This window comes from Podarcis vaucheri (genome assembly GCF_965113315.1).
Source record: "Podarcis vaucheri genome assembly, chromosome: 17".
Lineage (NCBI taxonomy): Eukaryota > Metazoa > Chordata > Lepidosauria > Squamata > Lacertidae > Podarcis > Podarcis vaucheri.
Genome location: NC_138755.1, coordinates 39,108,618 through 39,121,042, shown reverse-complemented (window position 1 = coordinate 39,121,042; position 12,425 = coordinate 39,108,618). Strand labels below are relative to the sequence as shown.

Sequence of the window (12,425 nt, the reverse complement as noted above, 5' to 3'; positions counted from 1 at the left end):
TTGGAGGAGCTTTGTGTTTGGCATTGATATGGAAGAACACCAGTGCTTTACCAATCGTCTGCACTTCATTTGCAACTGGAATATGGTGTTTGCTTTCCACCATCAAGCCCAGAAAACGTTCAAGTTCCCAATATGTATCTCCCAGACAGAGGGATACAAAAGTTTGGACAAGCCAGTGATTGCAGAGGGCAGAATAACAGCTTCCTGTTTTGTCTGAATCCATGTTACACCCAGGGCTATTTTTAAGGCAGTATCTACCCCGTTAGCTGCCATTCCTTCTCCTGCTAGGAACCATTGAAACTGCAGTTTTGCGAAAAATTATCAGCCTCCCCGTTATGTACTGAGTTGAATAGGATCCAAAATACGGCAGTCTGATTGGTCCTAGAACAATAGGATCCAAAATGCAGCAGTATGATTGGTCCGCAGGAGCCACCCAATCCAGCTCCAGGTGGAAGTGAATCCGCAACCTGATTGGCCTACAGGAGAATTCCAAAATTAGCCAATCACGTGTGGCACATTGTGTAAATAATGTATATAAAGCAGATATTGTGGGGGAACTTTGATTCCTCCTCATCACTATGAGCTGAATAAAGAGCATGAAATCCACTCTCGACTCCGAGTATATTTCACCCCCCCCCCAAAAAAAATAGAAAACACTACGATTCCCAGGATTCTCGGGGGGGGGGGAGACCACACCCTGTTAAATTGGTATAAAACTCGCATAAACTTGTAGTTGGTGTTGGAAATGCTTCCAGTTACAGATAGGTAGCCGTGTTGGTCTGCCATAGTCAAAATAAAAAAATTCCTTCCAGTAGCACCTTAAAGACTAACTAAGTTAGTTCTTGGTATGAGCTTTCGTGTGCATGCACACTTCTTCAGATACACTGAAACAGAAGTTGCCAGATCCTTCTCACCCCTTGCCTTTTCCTGTAAGACCTATTGCAGTCGTTAAGAGTCGTCAACAGGCTCATCTCAGCTATCTGCCAATCTCCCATTCCCACCACCCTTCTGAGTAATACCCCTCCCCACCTTCTCACTATATAGAAGGATCTGGCAACTTCTGTCTCAGTGTATCTGAAGAAGTGTGCATGCACACGAAAGCTCATACCAAGAACTAACTTAGTTGGTCTTTAAGGTGCTACTGGAAGGAATTTTTTTTATTTTGGAAATGCTTGTCACTGAGGGGAAGGAGACACTCCAAGATCCTGGCTCACCAGCCAGACATGTATTCCCCCCAAGCAATAGGCTTGAAGAAGTGGACTGGCGGGTCTGGATCTATTAGAACCACAATGGCTGCCTCCCTTTGCAGCGGAGGACTAAGGGGAGGCGAGCTGGGAAGCGAGCGGAAGCGACCCGGCCTAGAGGGGCCGGAAGTGCCTCTGCCGAAAACAGGAAGCTGCCCCTGTTAAGGGCGGAAGCGAAGCCAAGGTGGGCGGAGCCGGCGGGAGGGGAAAGAGCCCGTGCGCTTGGCTGGAACCCAAGATGGCGGCGGGGATGTACCTGGAGCACTACCTCGACAGTAAGAGCGGGCGCGGGGCTCGGGCGGGACGCGGCTGGAGGCAGGCGGCGCAGGCGGCTCCCGGGAGGCGGCAGAGGCCCCGAAAGCCCGCAGTCGGGGGAGGGGGGTCGAGGGACCTCATATTCCTGCGTGTGGGTCAGTTCACACGTTACGGCAGCAGCCGACCCGGGTTCGCCCGGGTTCCTTTTTAAGAGGGCGCTGAGGCTTAATCCTTCCGTGTGCTCAGGGGTTCCAGTTCCTTCCCTTCGGGTGCGTTGCCTGTTTGAGTTTAGCTCTCATTCTGTTTTCCATTCCCCCCCCACCCAAGAAGGAAGGGTGGAAGAAAGGAACTGCTTGATATTGGCATTGGTGAAATTTAAATGTAATAATGTTTGCGAATTCCAGACTCCCTCTCTCTTCTTCCCACATCCACAGTTTGGCTCTGCCCTGGTTAAAATATGGCAGTGCACTCAGATATTGCTGGACACAAACACCCGCTTTACAAAAAGCACACACACAACCACCATTGCATTGTGCTTTGTTGGTTAATATGTGTTTGTAAGCATGCACCGAAGTGGCAAATCGCAACACACACAGTCGTGGGTTGCGTTTACTTCAGGATGCGCACGGGACTCGTGGAACGTATCCCGTTCGCATCCTGAGGTACCACTGTATTGACATGTGTTTTAATCTGTTTTTTAGCTTATAATTTATTTTAAGCATTTTTGAATGTCTAAGATCATTTTACCGATAATGTTACTGTTCTGTTATTTTTTAAAAAAGCTTTGATGTTTTATTGCGGTCAAGTCTCGTGAAGTAAATAAACAAAATGTGTTTTAAGGTGTGCACCTACAAATGTAAAATATGGTTGAGGTAAATGTGGGTATCGTATGAGTATGCTAGTCGAAGGGCCGAAATTGGCTTCAGCTTCTTTTCAAGTATATGATTGGTTAGGAAACCTGAGTTTGTTAACACAAGAAGTGGCCCTTCCTTTCTCTTATAATGCAGCTACTTGGCTTTAAATGGTGTAAAATTCACCCTGCAGCTATTCAGTCAACATGGAGTTAATGTTGAGCATACAGTAAAAGAAAGTATAAATGAAGGTGTAGGAAAGAAGTAACGCAGGCAGGTCCCCAACAAGCTGATCTTCTCCATCTCACACTTTCCCTCTTTCTCTAGGCATTGAGAATTTGCCCTTTGAGCTGCAGAGAAACTTCCAGCTCATGAGAGACCTGGACCAACGAACAGAAGGTAAGTCTGCAAACCCCCTGCTGATTCAGATTAACTGTGTAAGTCTTCTTTGTCACACATTCTTCTTTGTCACACAGTCGCAGGTGGCGCTGTGGTCTAAACCACAGAGCCTAGGGTTTGCCAATTGGAAGGTTGGCGGTTCGAATCCACATGATGGGGTGAGCTCCTGTTGCTCGGTCCCTGCTCCTGCCAACCTAGCAGTTCGAAAGCATGTCAGAGTGCAAGTAGATAAATCCCTTTTGAGAGTGCCAGTGTGGTGTAATGGTTAAGAGCTAAGAGCGGTGGACTTGTAATCTGGTGAACCAGGTTCGATTCCCCGCTCCTCCACCTGCAGCTGCTGGGTGATCTTGGGCCAGTCACACTTCTCTGAAATCTCTCAGCCTCACTCACCTCACAGAGTGTTTGTTGTGGGGGAGGAAGGGAAAGGAGAATGTTAGCTGCTTTGAGACTCCTTAGGGTAGTGATAAAGCGGGATATCATCCAAACTCCTCCTCCTCCACATTGAAGAACAAATAAACCTGGTGTTCGTATCCCAGAGTGGTCTGCTATAATGCTGCCCCCTGCTTTTCCTTTCAGATCTCAAATCAGAGATTGATAAACTGGCCACAGAATATATCAGTAATGCACGGACGTTGTCTTCAGAGGAGAAACTGGGGCTGCTCAAGCAGATCCAAGAGGCCTATGGGAAGTGCAAGGAGTTCGGCGACGACAAAGTGCAGCTCGCAATGCAGACGTATGAGATGGTACGAGGGGGCCTGATTAGGGGGGGCTTTTTGGACAGTCTTTGTGAAGAGCCTTCATCCAAGCAGAATTGTATCTCTTTGGGCAGTTGCTTTCTGCTGCCATTCTCTTTGCCTTTGTATAAGTCTTTGCTCTCTTGGTGGTTGGGGACATATTACCTCAAAAATAACGCTCTCCCCCTCTTACCGTGTCTGCAGGTAGATAAGCACATCCGGCGACTGGACACGGATCTCGCCCGCTTTGAAGCTGACTTGAAAGAGAAGCAGATAGAGTCAAGTGACTATGACAGCTCATCTAGTAAAGGCAAAAAGAGTGAGTTCTGGTTTCTGTAGAAGTGGCTGGCATGAGGGTGGGAACAGGGGCAAATGAAAGATGTCCAGAAATGGTGATAGTGAAATTTCAGTCTTCAGGACAAGTTACTATGAAAGAAAGACTGCATCCCCCTAAATCTGTTTTGAATTTACAGTGGTACCTCGCAAGACGAATGCCTCGCAAGACGAAAAACGCGCAAGATGAAAGAGTTTTCCGTTTTTTGAGTCGTTCCGCAAGACGAATTTCCCTATGGGCTTGCTTTGCAAGACGAAACGTCTTGCGAGTTCTTGCGAGTTTGTTTCCTTTTTCTTAAAAGCCGCTAAGCTGTTAATAGCCGCTAAGCCGCTAATAGCCGTGCTTCGCAAGACGAAAAAACCGCAAGACGAAGAGACTCGCGGAACGGATTAATTTCGTCTTGCGAGGCACCACTGTATAACAAATCTAGAGAGGTACGGAAGAGGAAAAATTACTAAGTATTTCCTTCCATTTTGCAGATGGAACTCATTGGGTACCATCCACACAGTTGCTGCCTGACTCCACCCAAACTCATAGTGGGGGGAAATGCTAATAGGTAGACAAGGGGGGAAATATTTCATAATGGGTGACTTGAAGCACGCTTGCATTGGCAGGGTAAATGTAAAGAGACATTTTCATACAGTAAGTGACTGTGCCTTAGAACAGTGAAGTCAACCAGGAGGGAAGCCTATCTGGTGCTATCAAATTGAACATATTTGTAGGCGAAAAGTTGTGTCGACGTAGAATTTGATGTTAAAAGAAGACACTTCTAAGAAGAAGAGAGGATTGGTTAAAACAAAGTTAAGGAAGAGATGCCGACACCAATTTATTATTTATATGCTGATCATCTGGGTGGCCCCAGCCACTCTGGGCGGCTTCCAACAAATTAAAGCATCAGACACAGTAAAACATCGAACATTTAAAACTTCCCTAAACAGGGCTGCCTTCAGATGTCTTTTAAAAGTCAGATAGTTGTTTATTTCCTGGACATTTGATGGGAGGGCATTCCTTAAGGCAGGAGCGACTACCGAGAAGGCTGCTTCCCTGTAACTCCACTTCTCGCAGTGAGAGAGCCTCCAGAAGGCCCTCGGAGCTGGACCTCAGTGTCTGGGCTGGACAGTGGGGGTGGAGACACTCCTTCAGGTATACTGGGCCTGTATAGACCTTGCTCCTACCTTGACCTGCTCTATCCCATCATAGGAAGTAGCAAGTACTGCCAGGAGGTTACTTAAAAAGCATTGTAATAGAAACTCCAATTAAATGTATCCCACAGGAAAAATGCACAAATGAACCTGAGAAATTGTAATTGTGATTTACTCAATTCAAGGGAGCTATAACAGGCAGGAAGCCTTCCTTTTAAAAAACTCTTGCATGTATGTTTTATGGTTATGTAAGTAGCAGGCGAAATTCTGAATATTAAGTGGCATATAAATATCTGAAATAAAGTAGATTCTGCCGCAAACAGATTGGCAAAAATAGCATTAGGAAAACAAGAGATGCTGAGGGAAAATCCACATAGGTTCTGCAAACAGAAGTCCTGCCGTAGCAACCTTTTAGAATTATCCGCTAATGCAACAGTGTCTGGGTATAGAACATAAAATAGAGTAGATGTAAAACGAGAGTTTTCAGAATAGAAGGGAAGCAGTGAGGTACTCGACAGGTCTGCTTTGAGACCTGCACTGTTTGACTCGTTCATAAATTATCTGAAATCCTTTGTGAACAAGAGGGCGAAGCTAACAGATGACACCAAATGATGGGTTCTAAAGAACTTAAAAACCAAAAGGATCTCTCCAGATTGGGCAACAATGAATGCCATTTGATATTCATTGCAAGTTAGTGCAAAATGTTGGCCATTGGGGCAGAAAATCTTAGCCACATACACTAATGAAGTCATAAGTAGTTGTGACTAACCTGGAAACGGCTCTTAAGACCATGGTGGATAGTGCAATAAAAACATGGACTCAGTGTAGTGGCAGTGAAAACACCGTATTCCACATTAGGAGTTTTTGTGGGGGATGACTAGTATACCATTTAATACCAGCTACTAAGCAGCAGTGGGAAATGGCTCTTCTTTTCATGCCAGGCTCTGCCTGTGGGTTCCTTGGAGGCATCTGGGCAGCTACCAGGAGAAGCAGGATGCCAGGCTAGGTGGCTCTGTAAGCTGATCCAGCAGGCTTTTTTAGTGTGCAGTGAGATTCACATTTGGCTTAATTTATTCAGATTGCTAGTGCTGTGTTCCAATGTGGGGAGGGGGAGAGATTTATAGAGCTCCAAATTGTTTTTTTCTACAGAGATTTGAAAGCATCTCTATAGGCCAAATAAGCTCTGTTTGTCCCAAAGAGAGGTACTTGATTTGCCCCCCTTTTGTCCGTGTTGTGCGCACAGAAGGCCGGGTCCAGAAAGAGAAGAAAGCAGCCCGTGCTCGCTCCAAGGGGAAGAATTCTGACGAGGAGGCGCCAAAGACAGCCCAAAAGAAGCTGAAACTAGTCCGCACGTGAGTGGGAAGAGGGGGCAGGCAGAAGGCAGGGGTCTGTGTTAGTAGATGTTACCAGTCTCGCCCAATGTCAGCTCTACTCCATTCTAGTACCATCCATGGTCGTTGTTGTGCCCAGAAACTCTGGCAGACTAGGTGGTCAGTTTTCCTACTGGTGAGGATTGCGAGAAGTGCCAAGCTGGCAAGTTCTTTATTTCTTAAGGGAGACCAAGGTAGTTGATTCCAAGGGACTGTGGTCTAAACCACCCAGCCTCTTGGGCTTGCTGATCAGAAGGTCGGCGGTTCAAATCCCCGCGATGGAGTGAGCTCCCGTTGCTCGGTCCCACCTCCTGCCAACCTAGCAGTTCGAAAGTACACCAGTTCAAGTAGATAAATAGGTACCGCTGTGGTGGGAAGGTAAATGGCGTTTCCGTGTGCTCTGGCTTCCGTCACGGTATTTCATTGCACCAGAAGTGGTTTAGTCGTTATTGCCACGTTACCCAGAAAGCTGTCTGTGGACAAACGCTGGCTCCCTCGGGCTGAAAGCGAGATGAGTGCCGCAATCCCATAGTCTCCTTTGACTGAACTTAACCATCCAGGGGTCATTTGCCTTTTACCTAGTTTATTCCAGAGTAAGGTGGGGGTGAAGGGGACGTTTTTTGATTGCAGGGGTCTGAGAGAAGTCTCCACTGATGACTTACTAACTCTGTTTTCCGTCCTGAAGCAGCACAGAGTACGGGATGCCTTCGGTTACCTTTGGAAATGTTCACCCCTCCGATGTGCTGGACATGCCTGTGGACCCCAATGAGCCCACCTACTGCCTCTGCCACCAAGTCTCCTATGGGGAGATGATTGGTTGTGACAACCCTGATGTAAGAGACTCTCTTGGGAGTTGAGGGTGTGGGGAGAGAGGGGCTCAGCCCTCGGGCAATGTGAACAGCTGCAGATGCAGGGAATATAAAGGGCCTCATGACACCATTGTGGAAATCAGGATTCTGAAACTAGAATACAGTGGTACCTCGGGTTACATACGCTTCAGGTTACAGACTCCACTAACCCAGAAATAGTACCTTGGGTTAAGTACTTTGCTTCAGGATGAGAATAGAAATTGTGCTCCGGCGGCGCGGTGGCAGCAGGAGGCCCCATTAGCTAAGGTGGTGCTTCAGGTTAAGAACGGACCTCTGGAATGAATTAAGTACTTAACCCGAGGTACCACTGTATACAGTTTATAACTCAGGACATTGTTGTGGCCTTATTTGAATCATCATCATTTGTATGCTGCCTTTCCAAAGTTAACTATGCTGAAGAAAGCTTGCAACATGAAAGCATGTACATAATTACAGCAATATAACAAAAGTAGTCATGAGCATAAATAAAAATATCTCTGTAAGCATACAGAAAAATAAACAATCCCCAAATAAATCATAAGGTTTAACAATAAAGATACAGCCCCCCCCCAATAACAGCAAAATTTATGCATCTCCAAAATTAAATCTTGACACCCCCCCACAAAAAACTCCCCTAAGCAATACTCCACCCCAAGAGTGCTTTGCAGGACTCGCAGCAAAAATAGCTTCTGGCATCTTCAGCAGCCTCAGCTTTTATAGCTGGAGTCAGTCCAGCCCCTTCCTCAGGCCAGCTGAAAGGAGGAGGAGCAAAGCAGGGAGCCGGCCTTGCAGGACTCACAGCCAAGATGGTTGGTTGCAACTGGCCAAATGCCCTCGCTGAGACAGTATCAGTTCTTTGTTAGGATGTAGAAGCTGCACTCGCTGAACTGGTTGACGGATTCTTCAGCAGGGATTATTCCACTTGTTTGTGTATTTCTAATGGTGTGTGTGTGTGTGTGTGTGTGTGTGTGTGTGTAACATATCTTCAGAGTAGAGGGGGCAGATGAGCCCCATAGAGATAGATAGATAGATAGATAGATAGATAGATGATAGATAGATAGATAGTTAAGCAGCTTTGGGAGAGTCAGGAAAAAGGGAGAAGGGAATGTTCATTATGGAGTAGAATTACATACTGATCCTTTACAAAGACAGTGATGGCAAACCATAAGCGGGAGGGAAAGGGCTTGAAAGTGAAGCTCTGAGAAACCCCAAACAGTTCTTACATTGAGAAGAGACGAGGGGTCACTAACTTTAAGCTTTTGTGCTCTTTGTACCTTTCCCCAGTGCTCCATTGAATGGTTCCATTTCGCTTGTGTGGGCTTAACAACAAAGCCAAGAGGGAAATGGTGAGTGACTGTTTGCATTCTACAGTCATACCTTGTGTTGCGTCTGCTTCATGTTGCGCCTTTTCGTGTTATGTCCCGCAACAACCCAGAAGTACCAGAACAGGTTACTTCTGGGTTTCACCGCTCGCGCATGCGTAGAAGTGCTAAATTGGGCCGCACACAAACACGGCACTTCTGGATGCGAACTCTTCGAGTTGCGGATGTGCCTCTGGGACGGATTATGTCCACAACTCAAGGTTCCACTGTATAGTGCATGGGTAGGCAAACTAAGGCCCGGTGGCCAGATCCGGCCCAATCAGCGTGTTTTTACATGAGTAGAATGTGTGCTTTTATTTAAAATGCATCTCTGGGTTATTTGTGGGGCATAAGAATTTGTTTCCCCCCCCAAAAAAATAATAATAATAGACCTGCCCCCACAAGGTCTGAGGGACAGTAGACCAACCGACGTGGGGGGAAATGTATATTGGACTTTTCTGGCAACACAAATGCTTTAAAAGGTTAGATGCAGTGACTTGCAAAAGCTCAGAACCAGAGAGAAGGTTGTTTTTGCTGAAAAGAGGCACCATCTCCAACCTTTAGTTGTATTTCTCTTTTGTGGAAAAACCATTTTCTTCCAAATGCTCCATGCAGTTCTGGCAGACTGTTGAAATCCAAATTCTTAAAAACAAACAAAAAAACTTTACATATTTTTTGAAACCTAGGCACAGCACTGAAGGAAATGTATGAATAGGACCGTCCTATGACAAGATGAAAAATCTGAAATGAAAAATCCAGATGACATCACCAATTAACATAAATTATGCTCTACTGGAAAGTTTTCTTTCACTGGCTTTCCTTAAAACAATGTTTCCCCCCCCCAAGTTACTACAATTCCCATCATCCCTTACCACTGGGACTGCTAGCTGGGGATGATGGGAATTGTAGTCCAAAAACAGTTGGAGACCCATGTTTGGGAAGCAGTGCCTTAAAGGAACAGGAGCATCTGAATAAATGCATGGTGGATTGTACCCTCTAGGTCAGACCAGACTGTCTCCTACTTTTAGTGACGCACAGAATCCAAATTGTTTTCCTACCCTGCCTCCAGGTAATGCAATTTTTGTATACAAATTTACTCAGTTTGCATAGCACCTATTACCGTATTTTTTTGCTCTATAGGACGCGCTCCGGAGGTTTCGGGTTCCTTTCGCTGAAGCCAGAAGAGCAAGACTCTCCTGGCTTCAGCAGAGAGGGAGAGCTGCGCAGCTCCCCTTCAGCCAAGCGGGAGGAGAAATGGAAGGGGCTCCGTTTCCGCTGCCGCTTCGTTGAAGGGGCGCTGAGCAGAGAGGGGGAGAACTTTTTTTTTCTTGTTCTCCCCCTCTAAAACAAGGTGTGTCCTACAGAGCGAAAAATACGGTATATTACTTTCTTTTCTGCTTGCAGAATTGGGAATTTCTTAATACGCAATTCTAGATGCCTTTTCATTCTCAGACACCATTTGTCTTGTGATTGCTGCTTTTGCCTTGTCTCCCTGCTACAGGTTCTGCCCTCGCTGCTCCCAGGAGAGGAAGAAGAAATAAAAGCTGCGTGTTCTGAGGTCCAGATGTGGTTACCAGGACACCCACCCCTAGTCCTGGGCTTCAGCACCCTTCTCCCAGTTCCTGGGGTTTCATAGTTAGGGGGTGGGTCTCATCCTGGGTGAGCCGAGCTACCTGTGAATGGTTTGTATCCATATGATGGTTCCTGCGTGTACTGAAACACTCACAGCTTCCCAGTTCCTCTGTGGCGGCAACCCTTGAGGGGGAAGACGGAGTAAGCCTTCTTCGTTCTTACAACCTTTTACCCTGCATAGGTTCCAAAGCTTGCATTAGCTCGGAGGAACCCAGACTTGTTGGTGGAAGAAGGAACGACACCTGAGTAACAGAAGAAATAAAACATTTCCTCCAAAAATTTCTCATTTGTGTCCCAGAAGAGGGGCAACCAAGTCAGCCCCCTTGTTCAGTAAGCTTGGGTGAGAAGATGGGTCTTCCCCTTTCCCCCCACGACATTCCATTTCTCAAAGGGAGCGGAACCGTTTAGAGCCAACTGGAATGGGTCTCGTTTTCTTCGTGAGGAGGAGCGCCCCCTGCCTGCTGAATGAAGTGTTTTGTGGATTTTTAAACGGAGGCCATCCAGAATTCACTCCTCTCTCGGTGGTGCTTGTTTTGGGGGGAAACCCCGTGTTGTAAAATATGGCATTAAATAAAGTCGATTCAACAAACTTTGTAGTGATTCTCGGTTGTGAGTAGAGGGGTGGGATTCACGGAGCAGGCAAGTCATTGACGGAAGAAGAGGCCTCTTCAGCACTTAAGAGCTCTAACTTGCCTGTCTTACCTGCAGTGGTTGTTTCTGATACCTGGTTTTCAAATATTGCGATATATCACCAGCTAAACATCGCGATATGCTGATCTAGCACAATGTCTGAAATAAGGGCGGAGCACAGTTGTTGTTGCTGCTGTTATTATTTTATTTGTACCTCACCCATCTTAGTTGCCCCAGCCACTAAGATGGGTGGCTTCCAGCAAATATAAAAGCATCATAAAATATCAAAAATTAAAAACTTGCGTGTACAACTTTGCTGCCTTCTGATGTCTTCTAAAAGTTGCATTTTAACAATGCGAAAAGCTAATACTGTAATTAACGATGGGGAATTCAACTGGTTATAGCAACAGGAGACAGACTTCACAAAAGTGCTTTAAAAAACCTGGGTTTTAAAAAAAAAAATTAAGTACAGTCATACCTCATGTTACGTTTGCTTCATGTTACATTCTTTCAGGTTATGTCCCGCAGTGACCCGGAAGTACCGGAAAGGGTTACTTCCGGGTTTCACAGCTCGCGCATGTGCAGAAGCACAAAATGACGTCATGCGCAGAAGCGGCAAATCGCAGCCAGAGGTATCACTGTATTTGCTAGATACCTAAATGAAAAATTAGGCACCAGACAAGCATCCCAGAAGAGAGATTTTTACAATGGGGTGTTGCAGCTGGAAATGTGCTTTTCGTGATTATTAGGATGAGCCTGATACCTAAGTCTGCAGTGGCTCCACCTGATTTTGGCTTTGACTGGCTCCACAATGCAGCCCCCAACAGGCTACCCCCGAAGTCGGGATCTCTCAACCCATGTTGGGCCTTATAGGTTAGCACTGTGACTTCGAATTGGCCTTTTCCTCCACTTCCTGTCCTGGCCCCATCTTGCTCTCTTAGTTCCTACTTGCCTTCAGGTTTCTACTTTCATTTATGTTGATGGTCCAGTTAACACCCACAAATTTATTAAAGCCCATGTTCTGCTTCATGTGCTCTTTCGGGGGGAGGGGGGATTTATTTATTTATTGTCATTTTGTGTTTCCTAGCTATTCTACTTAACACTGCCGTAACCAAATAAAAGTCATTTCAGGTTACTGTAGTTGGGACAAAATGTTCTACAGAAGTAAATGGAGGCAAGAATGAACACAGGCATAATACAATATATCGTATTTTTCCATCTATAAAATGCCCCCTATTTGGGGGACTCAGATTTTAGAAAATAGGGGGAGATGTATCCATGTATAAGATGCCCCCTATTTTTTGACATCATTTTTAGGGGGGGAAACCTAGTCTTATGCACACAAAAATATGGTAACTGTCTCAAAGAGTAGCTAAAAAGCCAGAGATAGTGCTATTTGTATAGATATTTGCATCCATTTCACTACCATCTTTAAATTACCATTTTAATCTGGACTGGTGTTGCTTCATTTTGGTACCTGCCTACTTATTTGCATTTTAAATGTACACATGGGAGTTGGTGCAGTGTGAGGCACCCGCAATCATTTTGCATGTCACCGTGAGAGAGCTATGTTCATGTTGATCCCTAGTGGAGGAAAGAGCATGCCCTGCAAACAACTAAATGTG

General features: G+C 45.8%; 1 protein-coding gene across 5 annotated transcripts; it reads left to right on the top strand.

Moving 5' to 3' along the window:
* The first annotated feature begins 1,380 nt into the window (after positions 1-1,380).
* On the top strand, positions 1,381-10,759 carry ING4 (inhibitor of growth family member 4). Of its 5 annotated transcripts, none has more exons than XM_082206156.1 (8): positions 1,381-1,519; positions 2,678-2,749; positions 3,326-3,492; positions 3,688-3,802; positions 6,206-6,311; positions 7,015-7,162; positions 8,462-8,523; positions 10,040-10,759. In XM_082206156.1, exons 1-8 carry the CDS (start codon positions 1,483-1,485, stop codon positions 10,077-10,079), a joined length of 747 nt encoding a protein of 248 aa, XP_082062282.1. In that variant the 5' UTR covers positions 1,381-1,482; the 3' UTR covers positions 10,080-10,759. The 5 variants fall into 5 exon arrangements, with proteins under 5 accessions (XP_082062282.1, XP_082062285.1, XP_082062283.1 ...); XM_082206157.1 differs by having other exon boundaries at positions 1,382-1,519; positions 7,018-7,162; XM_082206155.1 differs by having other exon boundaries at positions 1,382-1,519; positions 6,203-6,311; positions 7,018-7,162.
* Positions 10,760-12,425: the final 1,666 nt, after the last annotated feature.